The sequence below is a fragment of the Phoenix dactylifera genome, chromosome 14, assembly GCF_051530095.1.
Source record: "Phoenix dactylifera cultivar Ajwa chromosome 14, Ajwa_hap1_PhDact_Kaust_v1.1, whole genome shotgun sequence".
Classification (NCBI taxonomy): Eukaryota; Viridiplantae; Streptophyta; class Magnoliopsida; order Arecales; family Arecaceae; genus Phoenix; species Phoenix dactylifera.
Genome location: NC_143203.1, coordinates 12,038,963 through 12,066,803, shown reverse-complemented (window position 1 = coordinate 12,066,803; position 27,841 = coordinate 12,038,963). Strand labels below are relative to the sequence as shown.

At 38.6% G+C, this 27,841-nt stretch overlaps 3 protein-coding genes across 8 annotated transcripts; all 3 read right to left on the bottom strand.

Annotated features, from left to right (window-relative positions):
- Positions 1–2,178: 2,178 nt before the first annotated feature.
- LOC103723069 (lysine-specific demethylase JMJ18-like) lies at positions 2,179–16,870 on the bottom strand. Of its 6 annotated transcripts, none has more exons than XM_008813869.5 (13): positions 16,669–16,870; positions 15,891–15,989; positions 12,896–13,184; positions 11,612–11,683; positions 11,454–11,531; positions 10,842–11,372; positions 10,533–10,754; positions 9,950–10,111; positions 6,027–6,395; positions 4,628–5,942; positions 4,442–4,545; positions 3,663–3,860; positions 2,179–3,036 (listed from the first exon to the last, which is right to left on the bottom strand). In XM_008813869.5, exons 3-13 carry the CDS (start codon positions 13,172–13,174, stop codon positions 2,638–2,640), a joined length of 3,729 nt encoding a protein of 1,242 aa, XP_008812091.3. In that variant the 5' UTR covers positions 13,175–13,184; positions 15,891–15,989; positions 16,669–16,870; the 3' UTR covers positions 2,179–2,637. The 6 variants fall into 6 exon arrangements, with proteins under 6 accessions (XP_008812091.3, XP_088566397.2, XP_008812093.3 ...); XM_088710271.2 differs by having other exon boundaries at positions 15,896–15,989; positions 16,669–16,778; XM_008813871.6 differs by having other exon boundaries at positions 16,443–16,679.
- A 2,766-nt stretch (positions 16,871–19,636) lies between these two features.
- On the bottom strand, positions 19,637–21,013 carry LOC149751348 (uncharacterized). The gene is made up of 3 exons (XM_089927297.1): positions 20,777–21,013; positions 20,022–20,495; positions 19,637–19,919 (listed from the first exon to the last, which is right to left on the bottom strand). Exons 1-3 carry the CDS (start codon positions 21,011–21,013, stop codon positions 19,752–19,754), a joined length of 879 nt encoding a protein of 292 aa, XP_089783423.1. The 3' UTR covers positions 19,637–19,751.
- A 68-nt stretch (positions 21,014–21,081) lies between these two features.
- LOC149751347 (protein FAR-RED IMPAIRED RESPONSE 1-like) lies at positions 21,082–23,396 on the bottom strand. Its single transcript, XM_089927296.1, has 4 exons — positions 23,352–23,396; positions 22,844–22,921; positions 21,587–22,758; positions 21,082–21,514 (listed from the first exon to the last, which is right to left on the bottom strand). The coding sequence occupies exons 1-4, from the start codon at positions 23,394–23,396 to the stop codon at positions 21,082–21,084; spliced, it is 1,728 nt and encodes a 575-aa protein (XP_089783422.1).
- Positions 23,397–27,841: the final 4,445 nt, after the last annotated feature.

Here is a 27,841-nt window from a genome sequence, read left to right as displayed (position 1 = left end):
TTCTATATGATATAACATATTCATGAAAAAAGTCAGACTTTGCTATCTCTTTCAACAACCAATATCATCAGAATTGCACATGTGAAATCAAATTTATGAACAAGTTGTTTAAATTTCAATTTTGATTCAAATTATTTATTTAGTATGAAATAATTTAAAGTATTTATTCAATATAAAAATATTTATTATTCTATTAAATTAAGTAAATTCTAAATATATATATACTTCAAGTTATGGTATTTTAATAAACATAAATAAATATAGTAAAATTTAAATAAAAATAAAAAATATAACAGAATAGTACTAAATAAGCATATTAGTTATCATATTATATATAATATAGTAATGTGATAGTTATAATAAAATATTGATAATAATATATTAATTTAATTCTGAATGAGATTAGAATAAATTTTGAATATGTATAAAACATCAATTTATTCAAAAGTTTGTTTTTAAAATATTTAAATATTGATAACTTCTACTTCTTCAAACATTTATATATTATTCTTCTTACAAGATTCAAAAATGTATAATTCATGATTATTTTATTTGTGCTATAATTAAAATAAAATCCTAGTATTTAATGTAAAAAATATTGATATTTTTATATTATTTTTATTTTAAATAATTTTTTATTATAAATATTTTAATTCAAAATCGGTCAAACTAGAAGCTTGAATGACTATGTCGGTCTTAATGCAAGTTTAATAAAATCCTATTACTCAGCTACTCATGTGCCATGTGCCATCAATATAGTAAATTCTATTTTCCATCCTTATTATTATATAATTAATGTTAATTTTTATTATTAAATTCAACTAAAATCTAATTTATATCTGAATAATATTTGATTTATATCCGAATGCTATCTGACTTGTATTTGTGTTTGGATAAAAAATATTGATATAAATAATATCTGACTTATATCCGTATCTATTCAGAATTAAAAATATGGATATGCTTAATATCTTATTCATATTTATTTCTATTTAGAATAAAAATGGATACTAATTTTGGTATCTGTTTAATACTCATATCCGTATTTGTATTCATAAAAATATGGATATAAAAATATACTAATATTCGATTTATATCCGATCTATTTTCAACTCTAAAGGCGAGGATGATTAGTAGCGAAGTATTAAAAAAACCAGGAAGGTTATGAAGGCTAGGGCCAAGAAAGGAGACTCCAGTTGGCAGTGACGATGCCTTACCCAAGCAGGATTTTTCTGATCTCCGAAGGCTTCCAAGAGGGATGTCATTAGCTCCAGTGAAGACCACGGAATTTTCGGCAAAATACTTTTCTTGGGAAACAAGACAAGGATCCTCCTTTAGTTTTACCAAAGTGGTTTTCCCTCTAGCAGCCGGACCTTCAGGAAGTCCTCATCCTTTCTTTCTTGTTGGGAGAGGTTTCTCAATATCTGTTTCCAGACATAGAAATTGAAATGAGATTACTTGAAAAATTACCCACTAGTGAATTATCAGAATAATTGTGAAACATTGCTCTAGACTGAATTTAAAAAACATTGCCGGCCAATTGCTTGCTCCTGACATTACTTCATTCTACTTTTATTCAAGTGTTCAAATATATTATTAAAGGGATTAAGGTTATTGCTAAAGTACCTGAGCACTACATTATAAATTATTATCGATTTTTGAGTATCTACAGCATGTGTCCGGTTCCATTCCGGCGTCTTGGACAAAAACTAGTACTGATTGTTACCTCAAAAATAAAAGAAGAAAGAACTTAAAACTGATCCAATGTGTTTTGCAGGTTACAGAGATTCTATATTCTTTTTGAAAAGAACAAAATAAACTGCAATGTATTTTAATTTCCATTGCTACATTGAAGAGGAAATATAATGTACATGTTACTATGATGAGAATGGAGCATGCAAATAAATCAATAAGAAAAGGATACATCCACGAAAAAGAGAGTGGAGAGGTTAATAATCATATTTGACCGGTCCAAGGACTTTCTTTTAAATCAGTAGAAAAGACCAATGTTATAGTTTACAGTAATAAACAAAGTTTAATAAGTTTAGCCTTTGTTAGAAGTTTGTCATTCACCAAGAAGCATAAGTAATGTCATTGCTGTAAAAAAAGAGGACCCTTTTGGGTTTGGTAAATGAGGATTAATGTGTCAAAATCCCTTTGTCTGTCTTCAGTTTAAAATTTTATTAAGAGATTAAAAAGAGCGCTAAAATTTATTTGCAAATGGCCTTCCCATGGTCCTGGCATTCAGCAACACCTGAATTCATACACCAGAATTTGAACAGAGATGCAAATGAATCAAAGAAAGAGATCAGTATATTCTAAAGTGTTCTAATTTTTTTCTTGAACCTATACTTAAAAGCATCTTTGCACAGTGGCTGGCATAATGAGGGCAGTGCTTGGAGACGAATGATTCTATGGAAACATGATCTAGGACTGTCAGATTCGGTGTGAAGGAATCCACCATGCTCTGCATGGAATTTCGAAAGAATCACCAAATGGTATTGCAAATAAATGCAATTTAAATGTGTTACTGTCGGAAGAAAGAATAGTATCTCCATCAATATGTCATCTAGTTTCCAGCGGTTCTCCATAGCAGCACATCACCCAGGAATTGAAGCAATTGCTTGAATTTCTTCTCTATTGTCTTTTATGTACATTCTTCTGGATCTCATCTAGCAGAGAACTGAATGCTGCTCTCCAGATGCTGCTCTCTGACCCACTGCAGAATATTTTGTGCATCATTCTCATTTCTTCAAGGTTTGCCTTCTTCAACAGTCCACCAAGTATGTGTCGAACCTCCTCTTCTGATGTATGGTTGTCAATATTTGATTCATCCTGCTTCTTCCCAGTTAAATTCACACCAAACAACTTCTGTACATTAGCCAGGCGACCGTCGGCAGCAATATGAGTGCTTGAGGTCTTAGCAAGCTCTAAAGGCTCATCTTTCACATTGATCCCCTCAGACTGAGAAGACACATTCGACCTTGATGCCCAATACTCTGAGCATTGATGATAAGGATCAAGAGCCTCAATAACCTGTTTTCATTCAAGTTAGTCAAATCCATCTTATTTATGCAGAAGCATTGCTAAATTTAATGATTGCTATTAATAGATCAATTATGAATTGCATTTTTGCATGCCAACCAAACTTGGGTCCACTGGTTGACACCCCTTTCCTCAGCCCAAGCACTGGGGAGAAGATCCGGGTTTAAACCTGTTAAGGTGGCACTCGTCTTCTGAGAAAAATTGAAGCAATTTAATCTATATTAAACAAAATAAATCTATATTGAAAAATTAAATTTTCTATCCATGAACATAGAAAGTGCTTCTTACAAGCTGTCACAAACTGCTGAAAGCTAACACCGAGAACATGAGTCGCAAGCAACAGAAGAAAACAAAAAAGAAAATGCTAAACTCTTCTTGATTGCACATGTTGGGATCTATCTCACTAACAAATTTAACTGGGTTGCACTGCAATTTTCTGTTAAGCGACTTCGTATTGTCAGGTATTGCGGATGAATTGTTAATGGATCCAAAATGGTTGATATGTTGAAGATTGTAGACTTTAACCATTGTTCGTGCAAATAGGACTAATACCAACAACAGGAATAAAGGCAGATTTGTTTAAAGTTAGCTAAAATGTAATTTGGAGGCTGGCAAACCTGAATGATAGATGGGGATAAGAACCCAAACATTTCGAGTCCATCCATAGATTCTGGGGTTTGCAATGGGGGAAGACCTTGCTTCCCAAGATCATGTTGTCTAATGATCTCTTCATTCAATTTCTCTCGCACCATTTCCCAACACTGTGTAGCAGAAGCATGCATAAAGGATACTTCCGGATTCTCTTCTACCGTCACCTAATTAGAAGGAAACAGAGTATAACAGCAAGCCATATTAGTTGAAACTTTTAGTAAAGGAGATTTAAACATTTCAAATTTAGATGAGCTGCAAATTGAAAATGTCCTTTAATAGGAATGCATATTGGAAGAGGACTAAATGAAAGAACGAATGCAATTTGATAGGATTAAAGATCATTGGCTATGGTGTACGAATAATCAAGTTATTCTTTAGCTTACTGTTGTTATACGAGGTATTGAATACCATGGCTGTTATATTATAGTCATACTTAACAGTGTAAGCAAGTAAACGATATTACTGTTCAATTCTAGAGTATTAGGCAAATGTAATATTGCTAATGCTGATTACAAATTCATACTAAATATATTTTGCAAATTTGACAATGATTATAAATTTAATGTACTGTAGCAGTTCCAGCTATGTATGATTGTTATAATAATATTTGTTTTTTCTCCTTGTGGATAAAGACACATATACAAGGAAAACATAGATTAGTCACATAGAGGTAAGCAGAATTTATGACTGCAATAATAAATATGTCAAGAATGCTAGCCTATAATTATTATCCTGAAATGCCTACCTTAAATAATGGCCCCAGGAGTCCAGCATCCAATACTTCTGAGATGTAGCTACATGTCATCATTGGATCAACTACACTGATAAATTTGACATGACTTCTGAATCCTGCAAACTCATTAGATTAAAGTTTTCAGTGTACTACTTAGTCAGCAGAAAAGGCTGTGTAATTGATTATATTGCAACATACCTTTTGGGAATATGGCTTCCCTACTGCACCACTTCTTTCCAGGCACCACAGTTCCAAAATTAAGAGGTTCAATATGATACTTCAATACCTTGGTAGACTTTTGATCACATCGATCGAGTGCATTAGATTGGACTGTAATATGTTCAATGGCTTGACTGCCTCGACCATCTGAAGGTGTGGATAAACAATGCAGATGATGTTGAAGGTCAATACCAAACAGCTTTGGACTTGATTTACGAGAATATTCAGCACCTCTTGAACATGATGCTTCACTGAAATTTCTGATGGGAATGCCACATGAAGAAGCCAACTCAGCAGAATTATTAAGGGACGTCAGGGATCCACATTCAGAACTAGTTCTGATGAGAGTATTGGTCATCGCCAAAGGCTCATACTCCTTGGTTTTATCCATAGTATGATCATTAACACCCATCAACACTGAATTTGAGGAAAGGTCCTGTCTAAATATATCGGGACTCCAGCATTTCTCTTTCTTGCCAACTAAACAATCAAGACATTCTAGAAGCTTAACCCTAGGGTCTGTAGATTGTTGTGCCATGTTGAGATCAGGACAGCACCTGTCTCTCCCGTCAGACTTATTGCTGCCAGGTAGAACATTGGTTTCGGCTGGTGATGATCCCTGACATCCAACTTCATGATGCTCTATGCTAATCACTTCTGATTCCATAAAAAAGGGTACACTTTGAAAGTTGCCACTTTCACATTCCCTTTTTAAACTAGTCCCTGAATATTTTTTCGAGTCAGATTTGCATGGTCTATTCATATTGAGGAATCCTTTTGTTTCATCAGAAGAAATGGGATTCTTTGTGGTTGGCTCAAGACAAACATCATCTTTTACCTGATTCTCACAATCTTGATTTTCCACTTCAGCATCTGTGATGTTAACATCAATTAATGTCCTTTTCGGTTCCAAAATATATTTTTCCAACGAATCTTTTGACTTCCCCAACAACATAATATGTGGAGGTAAAGCCAACCCCAGCTTCTCTAATCCCCAGCATTGCACTGCAATTGAATCCCCCTCTAGGGCTTTAACTAGAGTGTTTAATTCGTCCAAGTCATACCGAAAGAGTAAATATTTTCTGCTAGATTCACAAGAGCATGTCAATTTTGCATGGTTTAAGCATGTGAAACGATTTGGAGAACACTCACAACTAGCAGCTGATAGGTGCAGGTCATAAAAGCATAAGAAGCATTCTCTCTCACTCGATGAGTCAAAGTCCTTTTCCATTTTTCTAGCTTTTGATATACTACAAACAGATTCCCTTCTTTTCTGCTCCATCCCAACTCGCACCTGTAAGGACGATCATACCTCTAGTGAACAAAAAGTTCACAAAAATTTGCAAAGAGTGAGAACACATTCAGAAATATACTTTACCTTAATGGCTTCAGTAAGTACTCCATCCTTTCCACAAACACTTTGCCATCTTAAGATTCCCAAGTCATTCCTCTGCAATACAGACTGCTGCCAAAGCTCTCTAACAGCTTCCTGTGCAGCAGCAAGTAGTAACTTGTCATGGGATAAGGATGTTTTACGATGTTGCTCGCTGTAGAGCTCGACAGCACATTGCCCATGTGGCAGCCAGTCCACAGGAGCAACATTTACTGCCTCGGCACAATTGAAGCCGCAATTGAAACCAGAATGATATGCTCTTGGAAATGTAAGAATAAACTCCCCAGAATTCTGAATGGCACAGTAAACAGGCACTCCCTCCGATTTAAGGACAGAAGGAGACAATTGTGTAACCTGCTCCAGTAGGATCAAAAGGATGAGTAAAATACAATCATTAGATGGCATTAAAGGATTTGAAATAGTAATATTGTGGTTTCAAATGCTATGAAGTAAATTTCTAATATCAAGTTATCTAAGAATGAAGCAATATACCACCAAGAGACACTAAACCTGGTGCATCAGTTTGGTATTAGCACAAATATGATGTTAAAAGCTGGATGAAATTGTAAGATTTTAGGAGTGAAAGCTAGTATTGACAGAGGAGAAATGAATTAACAAAGGCAAAGTTTTCAAAAAGTCAATCTCAAAAGGTCCAGGGTATACATGCAGGTAATGTTTCTGGTTAAGGGAAGTGCAAGTTGTCAGCTGTTAGCACATTCCCTAGTCTTACATGAACTGACTGCTGCTATCTGGAGACAGAGACAAAGAAAATGCTCAAATTCAGAGGATAACAGGAGCATTATGGTGTGACATAAACTACTGAAACTAAATGAGTGATTACTATAACTGAAATTGTTGAGGGGTACTTCTACGTTCATGGTCCAAAATTCATTACACTAGATGAAAATACAGGAAAAATATTATACCGTGGACTGTATGTGTGTACAGTTCTGTCCAATTTGTTCATTATGAGATGTACCAAATCTAATTTACATGCTATCCACACAATTAATTCCTCACTCACAACAAATATTATTTTGAACCTTGTTAAGGCTTGATATACATTGTTGACCGCTTCTTTGACAGCTCAAGCTTTTGCATAAGTTAACATGGTAGCTGAGTTGAATGTCATGCATTCAAATCCCTTTTAAGTCAATTCTTCCTTTAATTCACTCATTTGCCATCTTGAGTCTTTTCTTCTCTTGACTCATCCTTGACTCATTTATGCCTTCATATATGGATGGTCCGGCCCTCATGTCAGGAGAGATGTTAAAGGCCTGATATACATTATTGACCCCTTCCCTTGCAGGTTTACAATGATATACATCATTGCTTTTGGGGTCTAGTGGTAAGTTAACATGAATTTCTACGACCTATAGGTTCTCTACATGATTGGTTTCAATTACATTGAGCCACATACATTCTCACTCAAAATGACTCTATGTGTCATTCTTAATATTTGTTTCATTGTAAGCTATTGCAGGACAAGATATCGTGGTTCTTCTAGAATGGATCATAGCCATTGCTATTGGTGATGTTTCTGCAATCATTGATTTGAAGCGGCATCTCTAGCATCAATGGGCCTTGGTCCCAGCACCACCTTTTGGATCTCGTAGTCAACTTCTCTCCTGCATATAATGATTGTGATGGCAAAAGTACCATTTGACTTGTAAGTCATTCAACTCTGTCAATTAAAACCACTTAAAGGCATCATTCAGAGCTTTGCTTGGTGACAGAAAGCTCCCTACTCCCTATCACTGTCTTTGTACTGTCAGTTAGCAAGCAACTGCTTCTTCTTGACCGTTAGCCAGCTAACCAGTAAGCTTCATGTCACTGGTGGCTGTCATGCACTGTGATATCTTAGGATCACTACCTGCTCTCTTCTTCCCTCTTTTGTCTCTATTAAAGATCTAATTATGCAGAAAAGATGCCCATTGTGCTCATTACTCTATCAAGTGACACTCTGCCATAACACTAATATCATCCTTGAAGGTTCTTTCATCTGCTGGAAGAGCAGGAAGCAAACTATAGTTTTTTATGCCTCACACAGTTACAGGTGTTCCTTGACTTTGTCTCTATCTTTTTTTCTCTATATTAGACCTAGGTGTTTCCATCTAAGCTCTTACTTCATTAAATTTTATTAACTGAAGTTGCATCCAATACAAAGCATTTTAGCTTTTTAGTTTACAATTGGATGTAAGACATCAATATCAAATTCAACTTTTTTGCTTGGCATTTAATCGTCATCTCTTGCCTTTCTAAATATGGTATACTAAGCACCATGCAGATCTCTTCAGGAAGACTCATACCACCATCACCATGCACCCTCCCTATTTATTAGCAAATGCTTAATCTAATTTCTTTGACATTGGGAATGTTGTAGTGCTATCTCTTGAACTATCATATAAAAACCATATACCATGTATCATATGTTACTAGATCTTGCGGGAAATGTATCATATGTCACATTAAGGGATCATTGCCTCCTGTAATTGTAGATATATCTGTTATCATGCCCAAAATATATTCATTGCATAAGTTCCTTATTCTGAGTTTCTGACACTAGCTCAAGTTTAAGACTCTGGATGCTGAGTGGACAACTAGAAGAATATCATGTTTCACTTAGATAAGCAACCATGGGAATAAGGTATGAAGATAAAAATTTTGATAGTATGGAAAAATTTTTTATCTTGCATCATACAATTTTTGTTTGACCAAATAGGATTGCCATAACAGTTACTTCTTGGTCCATTTTAAAAGCTGTCATTAGCAGGACACATAATATGTTACTATGCATTGACATAAAGAATGACATGCGTTACTCTATCATCTTCTTATGTCCACTCTCATTGCATCAGCTGATTAAAGATTTTCAGATAATATCACTGACATATGGTACAGATGCTGTGCTGACTCTAGCAGCATACCATGTACTGGTACAGAGCATACCATACAAAGCCAACCCATAGCTGTTTGGTACAAGTAAGGTGTCCAGTATCGAGTATTAAAACATTGATACGGATCTGATCAAATAAGATGTCAGAATGGGAATAACAGAATTTTAAGATTTAGAAAAAAAAAACTTTAATCGCAGGATATAATATATAATACTTTACAACCATAATACTGCATTGCACATGTAGGTTCCGATATTTTTTTTTAAAAAAATTCTATAATTTTTTATGCAATATTTGCTATGGATCTTTCCTTATCTCCATCCTCCTACTAATTTTAAAGAGGTTCCTGATAAATTTGACTTTTGCCACTGGTGGATATGAACCTGATTTTAAGATTTCAAGTAGCCAGTACTTGAGACAGATGAAGCTCAAGAATCAGTAAGTCGTAACTGAAATGGAAAACTAAATCAATATCAAACAAGATAAGAATAACATTAAGGATCTGTTTGGCATTGTTGCTGTTTTTCTGATTTTGTTTATCTAGAAATTAGTGTATAGCACATTAAGATTGATGTGGAAGATAGGATTCCCCAAAAAGCTTCTGCAATCCCATGTTTCTATTTTGACATTTTTCTGAAAGCAATAAATCTGTTCTTCCAAAAGCTCTGAAGAGTTTACAAACAATTCTGAAAAACAAAAGGGTTCTATTATACATCTTGTTCAATCTAGTTCATTTTTCTTCTTGGACTTTTGAAAACAAAAACAGAAAATAAAAGCAATACCAAATGGGCCCTAAAACGTCAAGTTAAAGATCTAGAAAAAGTAACTATAAACAAAAAACTTCTATAAGGATGTACTAAAAGGAATTGTATCATGGTGTCGTCATTCATCAGTCAGCAAAACATATCCAAAATAAATAAATTCTAATTAATACATTAACATGTATGTTCAGATCTGATCATTTTCAAGATATATGAGAAATAGGGAAATGTGAGACTGATTGACACTTGCCAATTCATGCAGCAGATCAGGTTGTTCTTCAAACAACTTAGGTAAATGCTTTCTCATTGCATCCTCCAATTTCACAGCCTCTCTGCCAGGAACTCCATACCATACTTTTGGATCACCAAAATGCATATAATTCAGAGAGTAAAGGTGATGGTCTTCCACATGCTATTGCGACAAATAAGATCAAAGGATAGTTAAATATCAATTTTGAAGGATGTAAAAGAACATTGACATGAATAACAAGATAAAAATTATAGTAAGAATTTATGTTAAATTTATCAAAAAAATGGAATAGACCAACTAAAGAATTTAAATCAGAGGCAGACTTTATTACTTATTTCTTTTGTTTTAATTTTGAACAGATTAGTGAGTTCTTTACCATTAGTTTATGTCAAATGCCATGTCCATTGTCCATGGAAGCTTTTTAAATCCTAAAAGTAACATTAGTAACATAGAAAAAAACAGGCTCTTGCTTGATTGATGTTTATCACAAAATCAAGCAAGAACTTGAGAAATATGCATGTGTGGATGGGGATAGGAAATGGAATGGGGAAAAAAAATTGAAAATGTTCAATTACATACTTACCCAACAAAATGACGAAAAGCACATCCCTACATAAAGCCATGGGACTAATACCCCAGAGATATCTTCCCTTTCAAATGAAAGAACAGAACCAGGAAGTCGTGGCAGATTATTTAAGTTCCAACCTGATAGCACGCATGGATCTGAGTCATTTTTAGGTGAAGATGGTGCTTTAGGAAATCCACTACCAAATGTGCCAGTATCCAAATCAGCACCATAATGCACCTGCATTTGAATGAGAAGAGAAAGCATAATTAATATAGTTCCAAGGTTTTAGAAAAGAGGACCAATAACAGTAATCAAACATTATACCTCAACTACTTCAGTTGGTTCCTCAACGATCCGCCAATATTCTCCTTCAATTTCCTCCACTGTGGGTTGCCTACTCTTCTTATGATCCTCACTACTGGAAATCACATTTTCATTAGCATCTTTCATCCCAAAGTAATGCCTTTTGAATTCATCAGCATATATCTGGAAGGTTTCAAGAGTAAAGTCTGAACCAGATTGAAAACCAAATTTTTCATCAGTATCTGAGCCAACACAGTCACTGGCGTCATAACCATTTAAGCTATTGCGCCTACGAGTCATTCCAAATCTCAACCGCTTTCTTCTCTTTCTTCTCTTGTGACAACGGTTCCGAGAACTTTTTTTTGTTGGCTCTCTATTTTGAAGCTTGTCAACTTGTTGTACTCGTGTAGTAAACTTTGCATGTTCCCAAAAGCTCTTCTCTCGAAGCGGGCAAGGCATTGTCCAAGAAGGGGGTGGTATAATGCGGCATATACCATATTGTTCTGCTTTCGGTCGTATTTTTGCAATGTATCCAAGCGTATCTTTGAACTCCTAACGAAACAATATTTAATGTAGTAAAGGATCTTAATGATGTATAACAAAAAGGATATGTATTGTTAGAGACTAAAATACCTCCTCGCTAGGATAGAATGCAGGAGCTTCATCAATGATAGGTCTACATGCTTCTTTTGGATGCCATCTGGAAGCTGCCTGTTCCAAAAAGTTTGCTGTTAGGAGGAGAATTGCTAGCTCATATAAATATTAAGAACTCGAGTTTCTAAGATATAAACCTTCTCATATTTAGAGCTGCTTGGGCTTCTGGATACATTTTCATTTTGGCAGGGAAGTTTTGAAGAGTGATCCTGCAACAATTCTGTGATTAGAAAATGTGATGACTGAATTATTGGAATCAATTGTTGTGTGCAAAATATGACGGCACTGACTTAAAAAAAAAAAAGAAAAGATAGAGGCACTTATTTCCACATAATTGAGACGTCCGCCATTTCAGTTCATCTAGGAGCAACTGATCAGCAATTTTGGATCAGCCCTTCTTTGAGTAGCCCTTATCTTAATCTAAGTCAAAGTCTCGTCAAATAGTTATTATTAGCTAATTAATAGTGGTTGGTGATTAAACTTTCAATATTTGTTTATGTATGTGTAACGTGCCTTTTTAGAGTTTTGATGTTTGATTAATTATGATTCATGGAATTGTTGCTTTAAGTTTACAAAAATAGTTATTCTTGTCTGTTAGGAAGTTCTGAGGTATTAATAAAGGCATATGAAGAGTTGTCGAGCATCTATCTAAAGGAATGTAAAAATGAAAGATAGACGATGAAGAGTTGGTATAAAGTTTAAGCTAATGCTTATTTGAGTCTACCATTATCATCATTCCCCTACTTTCGTATCTCTATTTCAATTTCTCTTTCCTTTTGTGCTTAAAAGACCTAGAATTCTGGTGTCATTGGTGCCATCATTAAGGGACACAAGATACAGGTTATATAATATATGGTGGATGTTTCAGTCTGCATGATTCAAATATCAAACAAGCATGTTTTGGCTTTTGCCTGCAATTATAGACTGTCATTACTTATCTTACACATCATTTAATCCATTTTCAGAAAAAGCGGCTGCAGTGTACTGCAGAGATTGAAATGCAAATAACAGTTTGCAGCATGCCGTATAGGATCAAAGAGAGGAATCAGAAAGTTACATGTGAAAATGATTTTCATTTTTTCTCATATGAGAGGCATTCATGACACCAACTAATTTGGGATTAAGGCATAGTTGAGTTGAGCTAAGTGGTAGAGGCCATTGTTCCCCGTACTAGTACGCACTGCACTATACCTCAAGTAACACTCAATATGTGTACTGAATCGAGACTCAGTACAGGAGGGAATACTGATTTTCAGTATGCCAAACCAACCCTCATACCGGGTCTACTGACACGGTACCAGCATGGTACGGGGTCCGGTACCGAGACGGCAAACCTTGTTTGAGAAATTCATGAAAACATTCATCAGTATATTATCACAAAAACCAGCAAAGAAAAAGTTGTGGATGATAGGTATACATACCTTGACAGACCGTTCACACTCTGATTCTTCTTCTGAGCTCATATCAAATATACCATAATATATGCCGGTCCTGCGCCTAAGAGATCGCCTCACCCTCACTTCATCAGAAACACCAGAATCAACATTCAATTGCATGGGTGGAGTCACAGTAGCCTCCATAAAATAACCAGAATTTACTGCATTATTCTCTGTATCTCCTCTGAAGTCAATGGGTATATCTTGTGACATGGTTTCTTGACTTGGTAGTCCCAGGCTATTTGGAATGTGCTCCGTCCCCATTAAAATTTATCTAGAAATAAATATTTCCATGTGAAAAGATCAGTGATCTATGACTAGGAAGAATCCGTACTCTAGCACACTACAAATACTGGAAATTAGATGGCAAACAAAGTAGGGACATGTCGAAAAAATGGACAGCCAAGTCATAAAAAAAGGAAGCAGGTTGCCTTTCACAAGGGAAGTGAGATCGTGTGCATAATTTATAATAGATGATGACAATTTCACATTTGAGTTGCCATGTAATTAAAAGATGTTCACAGGACAAATAATATCAGACATCTGCATGATTTATGAGTTAGTAGCATGTAACACTTTATATCATACGAATTCAGCTCCCATTTGTTCATTCAGGTAACTGCAATTCCTCATGTTATACTGAAGAAATATATTATACTACAATAACTGCTGAATAGTTTGCTATTTCATGAAAGCTATATTTCAAAAATTGTGCATCAGAGACTGCAAATTAGGCTTATAGTAAAGCCACTTATAAATGGGTGGGACTACAAAGTAATTCAACTTCTTCATTTTTTTTTTCTTTAAAATCAGGATGCTCAGGTTGTGACTACTAACTGCGCCCTGGGCAAGGCAAATAGTTCCTATTGACGGAAATTTAGCATCTATGGATCACTTTATCAGTGGGACCAACTTAAGAGATCCTCCGTGCTTTGGTGGTCCAGAGAAGCAGAAAGAGATTTGGAATAAGAATTCATCAAGTTTGACCTCTTGGGCCATGCCTATGCTCCGGAATCAAAAGAGAACCTCATCATCTGAACATCATCAATCACTGCAAGAGCACATCTTCAAAAATGAAGATCTGGAGATATTATGCTGAACAAGAGATCGGCACCAGGCAGCAGACAGGGATCCAGACACTTGGTTGAAAGCATCAAGTCCCCATAAACAATTAGAGAAAGTGAGAGACAAGATGGATGTCTAGACATTTTATTTCGAAAAGTGAAAATCCATTTCTTCTATCTAAAATGTTGAGAGGGAAAAATTATAGGATAACCAGTGACTTTGCTCTATTTCAGCAGCAGTGACTTGCTAAACTTGGTTTACAACAAATTTAATTTTAGATGAAAGGGTCATCAGTGATTTTCGCAACCATTTCATCCCAATTGAGTCTTATTCGCATTAACTTCTACTACTGAGTTCATAAGCATCTTTTTTTTTGGTGGGCTTAATAAGCTTTGTTTAGTGTTCTCCATAGCAACTATAACCTTCATTGTTTCACAACATTTACATCTCTATCTGCGCATTTGCATCGCTTCAACATTTACATTGAGATCCAGAAATACTTAATATGTTATTTCCCTTTTCTCATGACACATGACAATCATGCTATACTCCAAGAGACACCTGCATGTCATCCTCCCAATCTTGATAACTCATAAAAGCTCTTTTTAAACTTCTGGTGTAACATTCAGTCTTTTCTCTTCTTAACTAATGAAGACTACAATGGAACCAACACATATCAAGTCATCACCAGGTTTAGAGATTCAAATAGATTGTCTATAGGGCCATCATATTACACATATTGTAGTATAGGTATTCCATTCTATTCGAATATAACTGCATAAGTTGTTGGCTGCCTTGAAAGGAAGCACACAAGCATTCATTCATATACTTGTTGCTTGCCTTGATGATGATGATAACGCACATATACAACCTCCATCTTTTGTATGTATAAACTATGTTTCAGCACTTCACTTTGAGACTTGGGTTATTAGAACTTCCTTAACTGCCACTGAGACATGATCTTAACTCAATTTTAGCAGATATGTGAGCTTCCATAGATAAGGGAAGGTGAAAAGGCAAGAAATAAGGATTAAGGTATTATATCATTTTTATTTTCAATCCATGTAGCAGCTGATGGTAATGGGTTTAATTTATATGATTCTTCGACGAAATTGCATGGGCGAAGAACTGAAAAAAAGAAAGTAAAAACTTCTCTGGTTTACAGTGTATTTGCCCAGATTGGGTTCTGAACGGTTCAAACAAATCTGAAGTGACTGGAACTTGGAATACCAGGCATAAAGTAAAATATTTGAGAAACTATAAGGACGTCCAATACAATTACCAAAAATACCAAATGATACAGAAAGTGTTGACTGTTGACAATGGCAACAGTGTATTCTCACAGCATCAGCAGTGATAAGAACTCTTAGCAGTTGCAGGGGCTATTCTCAAATCATTTGCTTTCAAGAACTGGTGTTGAATTCCAGAAAAATGAATTGGATGAGAGCATCCAGGCGTGTTAGAATTTAGGAAGAAACCTATTTCTAAAGAATGACCAGAGTCTGCATGTTTTCCTCAAAGACGGATCTTTCATTCTGTGTATATTTTATCGAGAGCAGATAAAGTGCTTTCTTGAGTTATGATCAATCTAGTATAGTTTCTTCTTTTTTCTTTTCTTTTTTTTATTAAGAAGTAAATAAAAGTGTCATAAGCCCAATTTCTTATGCATACATGCATCTTTTAATATCAGACAAATCAAAAGAAGATAAAAGCTCGAATCTATAAGATTCAACATTTTTGGATCTGATAGATCAAACTGACTGTAAAGCGTTTGATACTATTTTGTCCATTACAATTAAGAAAGAAACACAAATACCACATAAATCTCACAAGAAATAAAAGATAAGAGAAACAGTATCCAATTACTCCGTTTAGCCATTAGTATTAATTGATAAGTAGAAGATAGAAAGAATACCTAACCTCCGTGAGAACTGCTCCATCGACTCCAAAAAGTTCAATTCAGCAAACCAAGCAAATCCCTCACCTTTTTGCAGAACAAACCACTCCAGCCGATCTACGAAAATAAGAACAGCGTCAAGATTAGAATCATGAAAAGCCAATCCATTTGAGAAAAGATCCAAAGCCGAACAAATTATACAAATCAAATCAAACCATATCCCAAGGTTAATAAATCAAGATCTCACATAGCGATCCCCGGATTACCCAATCCACCAAGGATTTACAAAAATATGCCCAATCCCATAACGGTGGCTAACCGAGATGACCTTCAAATCTAATATCACCAACCCAATTCCACAAACAACACCGATCTACCAAATTATAGTGACAGAGAAAGTTAAAAGCTGGAGGTCTATCAAGGCCTTCTGTTGTTGTGGAGAAAAACCAGGGGAAATCTCATCAAAATTGTAAACGTTTTAATGCTAATTCTAATAAAACCAATGAAATATATATAAAACGCAAAATTATGATTAATTGCAGATAAAGAAATTATAGAAAAAATTCATACGGTGGACAGAGACATTGAACTGCATAGAATGAAAGCGCAACACAGCCCCCAAAAAGATACCTTAAAGACATCTTAAAAAAAAAAAAAAATAGAAAAAAGGAAACTTTGTTCCTCTTTTTTGTGGGAAACAAGGTTGGTTTTTTTTTAAAAAAAAAAATTCTAATACTATTTTTTTATTTTTCTAAAATAGATATAGCTATGAGTCGGAGGGGTTCAACAACACTACCTGCACCCTCCAACCGAAATCCGAATCCAACCGACAGAAGGAAAGAGGCAGACGCCGTGTCTACTCTACACAAGGGTAGTTCTAAATACACCCCCCCGATTGCTCAGGACACCCCCCAAAAATTAAAAAAAAATTAAATACTCTCTACACCCCCCCATTTGCTAAGGACACCCCTAAAAAATTAAAAAATCCTAAATTACCCTTCACCCTCCCCACCCCCTCACCTAAATTGCTCTCTACACCCCCCAAACCCCCCCCCCAAAACCCCGCTCTTCCCCTCCAAAACTCCACTCCAGCCGGCTTCTCCCTTCCGCCCAAAAAACTTCGCCTCAAGCACCTCAAGCACCTCGCCGGCGGCCAAACCCCCTCCGTCTCCCCCTTCTCCCTCGCCCAAAACCCCCCCGTTCCCCCTTCTCCCTCTCGTCGCCGGCATTCTCCCCTTCTCCCTCTCGTCGCCGGCATTCTCCCGGAACCACCTCCCCGGCCATCTCCCGAGCAACGAGCACCTCGCCGGCGCCTCCACGACCACGTCGAGGTAGCTCCCCGCCCCCCTGCCTCCAGTGCTCCGTTCGGCACTGGATCGCCGAACAGAACCCTTCTGTTCGGCTGAACAGTGCCGAACAGAAGCCCTCTGTTCGGCAACACTCAACCGAACAGAAGCCTTCTGTTCGGCTGCAAGGTGCCGAACAGAAGCCTTCTGTTCGGCTGCACAGTGCCGAACAGAATGGTTCTGTCCGGCTCTGAGCAGCCGAACAGAAGCCTTCTGTTCGGCTCTGTGCAGCCGAACAGAAGCCTTCTGTTCGGCTCTGTGCAGCCGAACAGAAGCCTTCTGTTCGGCACTGTGCAGCCGAACAGAAGGCTTCTGGTGCCAAATCGCGTGCCGTGCTGAATTTTGTGCCGAACATTTATGTATGCAATTGAATTATTTTCTTTGATATAGCCTAACATTGAATTTCTATATTTTCAGACATGGATCCCCGTCCCGCCAGAGTTAGACCTACGGCGTCAGCTAGGAGACGTCGTGCTAGGATTGCTTCTCCCGAGCCTGCTCATATGCCATCGGACTCTCCTGAGTCAGAGCATGATGATATGCCCGCTAGGGGCGAAGACGATGAGTCCGTTGGACCATGTCCAGGAGGTCCAGAGGATGAGTCCGTCCTGATCAGTTTCAGGACGCATATAGCAGCTTCCATCTGGAGGCAACAGGTATTGTTTATTTGTTATAGCATTATATTTTGTTTATTGATGTTTTATAAAGTAGTAGTAATTATACATTTATATTACAGGAACGAGCTCCACTAAAGTGCATGAACCATACTGCCAAGGTTGGTGAATGGAAGTGGTGGTCTTCAAACCAACCAAATACCAGGTTCAGAGCACTATTGAGGCAGTCGGGCCTCGTAGAGTTAGTACAGTGCTCTTATCGATTCATCGATAAGATTCTGATTTCGGGCTTCGTAGAGAGATGGCAGCCCGAGACGAACACCTTCCATAAACCATTTGGCGAGATCACTATCACGTTGGATGATGTATCCGCCATTTTAGGGATTCCTGTCGCAGGTTCCTCAGTATCAGTTTCTCCTGAGAGGATGAGTGATCGGGATGCTGAGGAGCTACTTGTGGAGTTGTTGGGGGTGTCAGCTGGAGACGCGCGTCAGGAGGTACTGTCATCGCGCGGTCAGTCTGTGAGGATGGAGTGGCTGAGGACTCAGTTTCACTCTGTATCTGATAGAGACAGGCAGCAGAGGATAGAGTGTGCAGCACGAGCCTATTTGTTATTTTTGTTAGGCTGCACACTCTTTGCTGATAAGAGTGGGACCAGGGTGCCTATAGTGTATCTGTGTTTACTGCGGGATCTGGATAGGGTGAGCACATATGCCTGGGGTACAGCTGCCTTAGCATATTTGTATCGGCAGTTGGGGATTGCGTCGAGGTCATCAGTGAGACAGATCAGTGGTTATATGACGCTTCTGCAGGCATGGATTTATGAGCATTTTCCAGCACTCAGTCCTCACCCGTCGCTCGAGTATACTGATGCCAGTCCCCGCGTGCACCGCTGGATGCCCGGTACTCCATCCCGTACCACGATGGACCATTTAGTGGTTCTACGTGAGTCATTGGACCTTTTGAGCATCGATGAGGTACGTATCATATTACCATTTGCTTGTGTTTGTCAGTACTTTTAATATGCGATATAGTATTAAACTGAAATGGACCATATATACCCGTCGCATTTTTTAGTGGCTCCATCAAGTGCCTTGATATCGTAGAACCCTATCATCCAGAAAGGGTTCTTAGACAGTTTGGTCGTATTCAGACCATCCCTCGAGCGCCACTAGCCCCTACGCGAGCCAACAGAGGTTCCACAGCAGGCTCGTACCGGATACATTACTCCTATATGGATCAGCTTTGGGAGCGGTGGGAGGACCACGTGCTGAGCCAGGCGAGCAGGAGCCACCCAGTTACCCGGCCATCAGACAGCGTACCGGGATACATGGAGTGGTATCTCCGTATCACGCACGTTGCAGTTCAGCCTCCTCATCTGCGCTCGAGTACTCATTCTGGAGCTAGGGGAGGTCATGATGATGCTGACATGCACCGGCGGCGTAATGCAGCTGCACTCGGTATCAGTACCGACATTGTACGGATGGGTCCCTCAGAGGCTACGTCACTAGGTGCCGGGCACCTATATGATGCTATTTCTCAGATGCATCAGGTACTTCTGGGTGATGAGCCTGGCCCGAGTACAGCACCCTCTCATTCGGATCCAGGACCCTCTCATTCGGACGTACAGCAGTACACGCGTCGACGATGGCGTCATAGGGATTGATGATAGAGCCTTTGTAATCTTTGTAAAGCCTTTGATATTAATGAAAAATATATATTTTTGGTACATTTACGTGTAATCTTTGTAAAGCCTGGCCCGTTCTATTTTACACAAATATAACAGTGCACATAACAATCAATCTAACAATGCGAAGACAGATATTTTTTGATTTATATTGATGATGGAGTTTCACAGTACATGACTCTAAGAGGCCAAAAAAATTTACAACTTTCAAAAATTGTACATATATAAATAATCAATCTAACTCTACTGTCTCGCTAATTATAACATTAGGTGAGATGCTCTCTTTGAACTGTTGAATCCGTGCTTCATATGAATTTTCCCATCCGGTAGCACAAGGAAGATGATATTTTCGCCAGTTGGTCGCTACTGGCGGAACGGGATGTCCCGGCAACAAGAACACCTTCAAAATTAGAAATAAGAAAATATTAATAGCTACAAAATTATAAATAAGCAAAATTAAATAAGCAAAATTAAATATTCGCAAGTGTTGTGAACGTAGTACCTCAACAAAATGATTTCCATTTACGAATCCGATAGCGATATCTTTGCGGGATAGAAGAGGTACTGGCACAGAACAGAGAGGTAGGAAGGTCAGACATTGTTGCAACGAGAGATGGTATAGGACAACATTATAGCAGGATGCTATAAGATGACCCATGTCCGGCATAGTCATCCATCTGTCATATGGTGGACAATCATCATAATATGATAATGCATGAGTGATCTCAGCAATCGTCCCTTCCACACCATATAATGTGCGATAGTGGTCCGAATGACATTGCAACTCTTGCAATAAATCCTTCCTAACACGCACCCAGTCATCTTCTCCAAATCCCAGTAAGTCAGCTATTGCCCTAAATCCGCAATTCCCATCAGCTTTTACATCCTTGATATGCTGGATGTATGGTCTCAAGGCAAAAGGAATAGCATCAATATAGATAATGGGCGTATGTGACTGGGCTCTAGTACGAAAAACCTGCAAATAATATCAAATGATAGAAAATATGTAACAATGGCAGAACATGTCCCGTATCGGCACATCTCGGCACGGCACATCCCGTATCGGCACATCTCGGCACGGCACATCCCGTATCGGCACATCTCGGCACGGCACGTCCCGACATGTCCCGTATCGGCACATCTCGGCACGGCACGTCCCGACATGTCCCGTATCGGCACATGACATACCGGCACGGCACGGACCGTCCCGTAGACGTTGTGATACCTATTGTAAGGAAATAAATATTTGGTACTTACCTTTTGCTTGGGCCGTCTCTTTTGAATCTGAGTAGATGGATTGCGGATGGTAACTTTCTCAACACCAGGTGAATAACTATCCTGTCCAGATAGAACCAACTCAAACGCAGACGGGTCACGTCGAGTAGACGTATCAACCTTCAGTGAAGCGCGCCCACGTGAACCGGTCTTCCGTTTTGCAGACTCTAAAAGAGGTGTACTATCTGGACTTGCAATCTCTCGTAACTTCTTGATCATCTGCAATTGAGAAGCCCCATCTAACTTCTTGAATCGTAGCGCAATCAAATCTAACTCTGCATCACAACTCAACTGAATTGGCTGCACGGGGGGGGGGGGGGGGGGGTAGGCAGAATATCAAGTTTCCTCCAATGAGGATCTATGCAGTCGAGAGGAATGGGCCGACCTTCCACCTTGTACCGCGCAATCTGGTGAGCACATGGTATACCATGTGTGCGTCGAATAGCGCACCCACAATTTGAATCATCAAATCCAACTGAATTGGCTCGTTTCGATTGGGCGAGGACATGATTTAACGCACTTATAGATATGAAACCTCGCAACTCTTTGAATTCAGCTGGCTTGAAGTTGTGCTGCACTACCAATAAACTCTTCTCCAATGAGGCTTTAACGGAGCTGTGCTGCAACTCAATCAATCCATGTATTCTAGTCCAAGATGACTCGAAACTTCCTTGGCTTGATCCAAGCTGCTTTTTGAGCTTTGCATGTGCACTCTCGACCCTAGTAAACAAATGAAAGTTAGATATAAGAATTGAGGCAAATTAAAATTAAATGAGTCTTTATTTGTGATACCTATTTGTCGTCACATTTCCGTAGTGCCTGCATGTATCAGTCCACGCCGCAACAAATCTTTCCTTGTATTTGCTCAGCCAAGTATCTGACACATACTGTAGTGCATCTGGATAGGTACCGAACTCTCTCTGCAGTGCACTCCAGCGATCATTATACTCGTCTTCCGTGGAGGACAGCACTAGTACATTCCAACTCATAATAAATTTATCCCATTTCTCCTTCAATTCGAAAAATTTTTTGCACTTGGCCAAAACATTCCTACTAATATGCCATCTACATAATAAATGTCTAGCAGTAGGAAATACTCTATGAATTGCATTCATCAAAGCCAAGTCTCTATCTGTAACAATCAACTCAGGCAAAACATCATCAGCTATGACACTGCGCAATCTCTCTAATGCCCAAGTATAGCTTTCTTCCCCCTCAGAATTTAAGTATACAAAAGCAACTGAAAATGTCATGTCAGTAGATGTCACCCCCACAATCTCTAAGAGCGGAAGACGATACCTATTCGTCTTATACGTGCAATCCATTATCAACACACGGGGAAATGCACGGAACAAATCAATGCTGCCAGGGTGTGCCCAAAATAAGTCATGCACAACATCCGTATTAGTACAATTCCTATGCCACTCAATATATTTAGCCTCTGATAATTTACCTAATAGATGTTGCATTTCAGACCTCCCGGCTTTCTCTGCAACCTTAAACCGTTGACGTACATTGTAGATAGTCTTGATAGTCGTAACATTGAGGGCATCTCTTTCCTTCAATGTGGATAATATGTCCTTTGGACGAACCAAACTCTTCGACATATCCACTAACAATTCCGTCTCCTGCTCAGATAATCTCCCTGCATATGAGTGCCCCTCCAGATTCTCTGCAGCGGGATGATTGTGCACTCCACATACGACCAGTAATATCCAATCATCCGCAGTATCCAATTTCTTTCCTCTTAATGCAAAAGGGCATCCACACTTCTTTGTCCCACAGGCAGTCTTTATTCGCTTTTCTTTTGTGGTTCGGTACGTCCCACCCCTCTCACAACCTAACGTAATTCTGGGTTTCTTAGAAATGGTACCTGCATCGGATGATTTGATTACAACAACAAAACCATTTCGCCTCCCAGCTTCACGACACCAATTACACAAGTCCTCTCTACTCTTGAAGATCTATACATTAAACAATTTATGTAAGTACACAGTTGTAAAAATAGCTCGCTAAACTAATACAAAATTGCACAATATATTATAATACCTCGTAAGTTGTAAATTCGCTTGTGTAATCCAGTACAAATTCTGATCCAATTATACTCGATTCGGTTGTAGCATAGCCCTACATATAAAATAATTTATCACCAAGAATTAATGAATCAGAGGATCTGTTCGGCACAAAATTCAGCACGGCACGCGATTTGGCACGAGAAGGCTTCTGTTCGGCTGCAGAGTGCCGAACAGAAGCCTTCTGTTCGGCTTCAGTGTGCCGGACAGAAGCCTTATGTTCGGCACTGTGCAGCCGAACAGAAGCCTTCTGTTCGGCTCTGCAGAACAGAAGCCTTCTGTTCGGCTTCAGTGTGCCGGACAGAAGCCTTATGTTCGGCACTGTGCAGCCGAACAAAAGCCTTCTGTTCGGTAGAGCGTTGCCGAACAGAAGGCTTCTGTTCGGCACTATGCAGCCGAACAGAAGCCTTTTGTTCGGCGATCCAGTGCCGAACGGAGCACGAACCGTGAAAAAAAAAACTTTCGAAACAAGGTGGAACACGTACCTTTGCGGCCGATTCTTCGTCCCAAATCACTAGTTGTTTGTCCATGCTTCGAATGGGGCTTAAATCTCCTTCAAAGATCGCCTAAACGATGTAAATGGATCGAGGGGTTTAAGGGGGGTTTGAGGGGTGGTTTTTTTTTTCCTTTTCAAAACGAAACGGAGGAGGAGACGGAGGAGGAGGAAGGGGGGTGTACTGAGAAAATTTCAAGGGCAATATGGTAATTACACTAAAGGTTAGTTTGGGTATTTTTTTTTTGGTTTTTGGGGGGTGTCATGAGCAATCAGGGGGGTGTATTTAGAACTACCCTCTACACAAACGTACACACATTGGGTTATGGATATTTTAGCCCTCATAATTCAACATATTCTCATCAGTACCATTAGGGTTTTTAAAATGGGTTTTAGGTGTCATCAGCGTTGATGATCTAAGCCACTTACCCTGTCGGGCTTTGGAACTTTGCCTCATTGAGCTCTCTAAGGATTGGTCCTGGCATGGATCAATCGCCCCCGCGACACATACTACCAGGCCCTCCAGTCTCGAGCTATGTTCAGGTTGATATATTGCTGATATATATCTCAGGCCTTATTTAAATACACCTCAAGATGAGATAATGCATTGTTTAAATCATCATCTTTCTAATACACAGTACATGTTCAAGTAGTATATATATCTACGCTTTCTAGCATGTTCATACATATCTAATATTTCTGTGATACGTCCCGATTATTACTTTTTATTGATACATATCTGAGATCGAGATGACACTAAGTCACCTTAATTGCTCATGTATACTAGTTTTACCCTCAAGATCTTCATCAATGAGGTCATATATTACTCATGGTGTCATCCTCAACAGGATGACAATGGTGATGTTAGGAGGCAAAGGCTGCTGGACCTTGAGGTTGAATGGAAAAAAAGGGTGATATAGCAGGCAGAACTCTTGATATTGTCGAAGATACGAACGTGTGTTTGAGAAGAGAGAAAATTGGAAAGGAGATGGATATGTTAAGTGAGTTTTCTTGGAAAAAAGAGTTGATTCTTTTAAAAGTTATAAGATGATGTCTGTGTTGTGCTGATAGGCCTATACTATAGCTACCTGAACAGAGAATTTTTGTGCAGGTCTAATCAAATCAATTGTTATTTTTGGTTAATAATCAAGCTAGTTGTGATTATTAATTATTATTTTGTTTGTCGGGTGAACTAAGTTGGTTGTTAACTTATCCAGATCACGGCCTAATCAAATCAATTGTCATTTTTGGTTAAACCGAAAGGAAATTGACCAATTCTAAGTATGAAGATGCTTGATGCGACAATTTCCACATGAATACAAACAACAAGCATTATTTCATCAAGGCATAGTTGATTTTACTATTTATTTCCATGGTTGTTGTTTGACCATGATCGAATCCAACGAAGTAGAATCTTTTGTCCTCTTCTACTTATATTTTAGAACATTATTCAACAAAGAGAATTTTCCAAGAAAGAAGAATTTTTTTTTTTTTGGAATTGTTGATAGTCATGGTTCTTGAAGCAGGAAAAGGAGAAGACATCTTCTGCACATTCTTTTAGCAGAATTTCTTAAAACAAAAGTTAAGTTTAAACCCATGAGTTTCCCTTTCTTCACTTATATTTTTGCATGCAATTTAGCTAGACTTCTGGGTATCAATGTCAAATCACATGTTTACGACAAGTCCACAACCACTTTTGCTTCATGTGTTACCCACCCAAGTCTACCCTCACGCTTTCATACACTCTTAAGACAATGTCTATCCATCCAGTGCCCCACAACACAACAAAGTGCAAGGAGCCAACGTTGAGGGGTCCATGTCCAAGGTGAAACATCCAAACCATATGGCATACTCAAACAAGGACTGAATTGTAAACCCAAACCCCTCCCACCGTAAATGGGACCCACAGCTAGAATGGTTCAGATTTAAGCTTCGTAGAGATGGTGCGTAACTTTAGCTGTAGAGAATTAATTGCCCAATAAGACGATGGGCTTCCCCTCACCGGGTGTGAGGGGATCCACGCCCGTTGTAAGATAACTGGATGACGGGAGTCCGTTCTCGGGTTAATAAAAAAATAGCATTGCGTGCCGACTCTGAAACGGACGCCTCGAAAACGGCGCAACTCACAACGCCCATCTCGAGATTCGTGCGCGGCATCTAGCGCATAACGTGTGCTGGCCGTACACCGGAGGAGGAAGTTTCTCTCGGCGCCCACGTTTTTGTAGCCGGAGGGCAGCCGCTTTAAACGTGAAACTAGGGGTGGACTTTTTTAACCTTTTAAACCGTCGACTGTGAAGTCTACATGGACCGGGTCTGGATTTAGACTGGGTCGGAATGGACCGGATAATCCGGCCGGTCGGACTCGGCCGATCCGGTTCACTGTTGTGAAACTTTGCGATTCTATGATCCAGGTTAATTGATCTCGCAGATTGCTCCTATACCAATACTTTTCCACTTATATTTTATATTTTTAAATGTTATACAAGTATCATCTTATCTAATATTTATATTTCGTCAATTATTTGATAAAAATCAATATATTATATTCTAATTTATTTTATGAATTATCTTTTGTTAATTTATGAATTAATTTGTCCGAGTCCTCCGTTCATTCAGATTATTAGAAATTCGCATGAATCAAGTATCCATCCTTTAAATACTAATTAGGTTTAAAAGTTTTATGTGACTTTGAAATTTTTATATTTGTTAGAAAAATCAAAAGAACCCAACTTTCTAACATGAGCAAGAAATAAAACCAAATGTGAACCTCTGTTGGCATTGCCAAGAGACTTCCTGAGTACATTAGTTGGGAATTTTGTGAAGCAAATTGCATGCATCTAGGGGCCATGATGGTTTTAATATTAGAAGATGGCATTGGTTGAAGCAATTTTATTTGATGGATCAGTGTCATACCTTTATTAGATGAAGCATTTCATATTTTTTATATTTATATAATCTGATGTATGCACTTCTACGATAAATAGAAGTTAAACCTCAGTAATGAAACCCAACTACCAAGTAAATTATTCTCATTTTTTTTTTTATAGTACAACAACGGCTTACATCTAACGGGTATGAATGTGGCATATAAAGTTAGAAAACAAAAGGCTACATAAGGGCTCCGAAGCAGACACATGGTCCATCTAGATAAATCCTCCATTTATTCTCATCTTCATTATCTTTACTTTGTGCATGAGGATTAGAAATTGGAGAGTCAACCGAAGAAACCTGGACCTTTTGTTGGCAATACATGACCATAGTCAAATTTGATTACTGATTTTATAATGTTTCAATGGAAGAAAAGAGGAAGATGTTGGTTTTGCTTGAGAGATTTTTCAAGACTAGCACTTGATTTGTTCACAATTTGGGTAAAGGGCTCCTAGGCAAAGTTCCTTCAATTTTTCATCTCTCTCTCTCTCTCTCTCTCTCTTCGAGCTAACCTTAGGCAACCTTTTTGTAAACAGTAAACTTCATTTCCTCATTTAAATGAATGGATGATCTTTGACCATTTTCTAAAAAATTAAAAATCTTACGACGTACACACTTGGGTAGATAGAGCCCTCATGAGTATACAACAAAAAGTAATATAGATGCAAGTGATATAGAAAGATGGAAGAGACAAGAAGAGATATTTGTCAAGCTAAACAAAAAAAACAAAAAAACAAAAAAACTAGAGGCTAATACGAGTTAGTGCTAGGGGTGTGTATGGTTGAGATCAGATAGGTTTGGGGTTAATCTTGAAACTAAACCGACTTAAATCAGTTTTCTAAAACCGAAACCAAAACCAAATCGACCATACGTGAAAACCAGTTCAAACTAATATAAAAAACAATATGTTCAATTCAGTCCGATTTATTGGGTTAAGTAGAGCTGGGCTACTGTGCTTCCCACAGATAAGCAGTATAAGATTCCCATTAGGCTAAATAGGTTTCCAGCAGGCTGCAGTGCATTTTCCTTGTTTGGAAGCTGCAAGACTTGGTTTAGATATAATAGTGCACTCAAGATGCTGTCTTTAAATATGGCTATATGAAAATGTCCTGGGATGGCCTGCTCTCGGATCTATGGTGTATACCAAAATTTGGGTCTGGATTTATGTGAGATATGGGCTGAAGTCGGCCTGCAGACCCAGCCGACTTCAGCCCTGTTCTTCTTTTGGGAAGAGTCGGAATAGAGGATCACGATGGCGATCCTCTCCGGCTCCTCCGAGGACAAACGGGGCAAGGGTGCCACAGGTATCCTGCGGCACCCCCTCCGATCAATCTGCGGCCAATACGCGACCGCAGATTTCACTCGACCGCCGCGATTTTCACGGCGGAGAGCCATTAGGAAGAGGCTACAAAACCCCTTCGTTCCTTCCCCGAGGGCCACCTTCCTCTCCTCCCTCTCCTCCCTCTTCTTCCTTTGTTCTTGCCTCCCGAGTGACCGGCGTCCTCTTCCCGACCGAGCGCTGTCCGGATCCCCCTCGCGGCCATCCCCTGTTCC

What these genes read in the sequence shown, in the direction of transcription:
- LOC103723069 (XM_008813869.5), bottom strand. Translation starts at nt 13,174, where the DNA reads ATGGGGACGGAGCACATTCCAAATAGCCTGGGACTACCAAGTCAAGAA. An exon ending in GCAGCTCTAAATATGAGAAG is followed by an intron (nt 11,532 to 11,611) that starts GTTTATATCTTA and finishes TTTTTGGAACAG; the next exon opens with GCAGCTTCCAGATGGCATCC. An exon ending in GCTTTTCGTCATTTTGTTGG is followed by an intron (nt 10,112 to 10,532) that starts GTAAGTATGTAA and finishes TTGTCGCAATAG; the next exon opens with CATGTGGAAGACCATCACCT.
- LOC149751347 (XM_089927296.1), bottom strand. Translation starts at nt 23,396, where the DNA reads ATGGACAAACAACTAGTGATTTGGGACGAAGAATCGGCCGCAAAG. An exon ending in ACGAAGAATCGGCCGCAAAG is followed by an intron (nt 22,922 to 23,351) that starts GTACGTGTTCCA and finishes TTTTATATGTAG; the next exon opens with GGCTATGCTACAACCGAATC. An exon ending in GGAAATGTGACGACAAATAG is followed by an intron (nt 21,515 to 21,586) that starts GTATCACAAATA and finishes TTTGTTTACTAG; the next exon opens with GGTCGAGAGTGCACATGCAA.
- LOC149751348 (XM_089927297.1), bottom strand. Translation starts at nt 21,013, where the DNA reads ATGATCAAGAAGTTACGAGAGATTGCAAGTCCAGATAGTACACCTCTT. An exon ending in AGAGACGGCCCAAGCAAAAG is followed by an intron (nt 20,496 to 20,776) that starts GTAAGTACCAAA and finishes TATTATTTGCAG; the next exon opens with GTTTTTCGTACTAGAGCCCA. An exon ending in ATGGAAATCATTTTGTTGAG is followed by an intron (nt 19,920 to 20,021) that starts GTACTACGTTCA and finishes CTAATTTTGAAG; the next exon opens with GTGTTCTTGTTGCCGGGACA.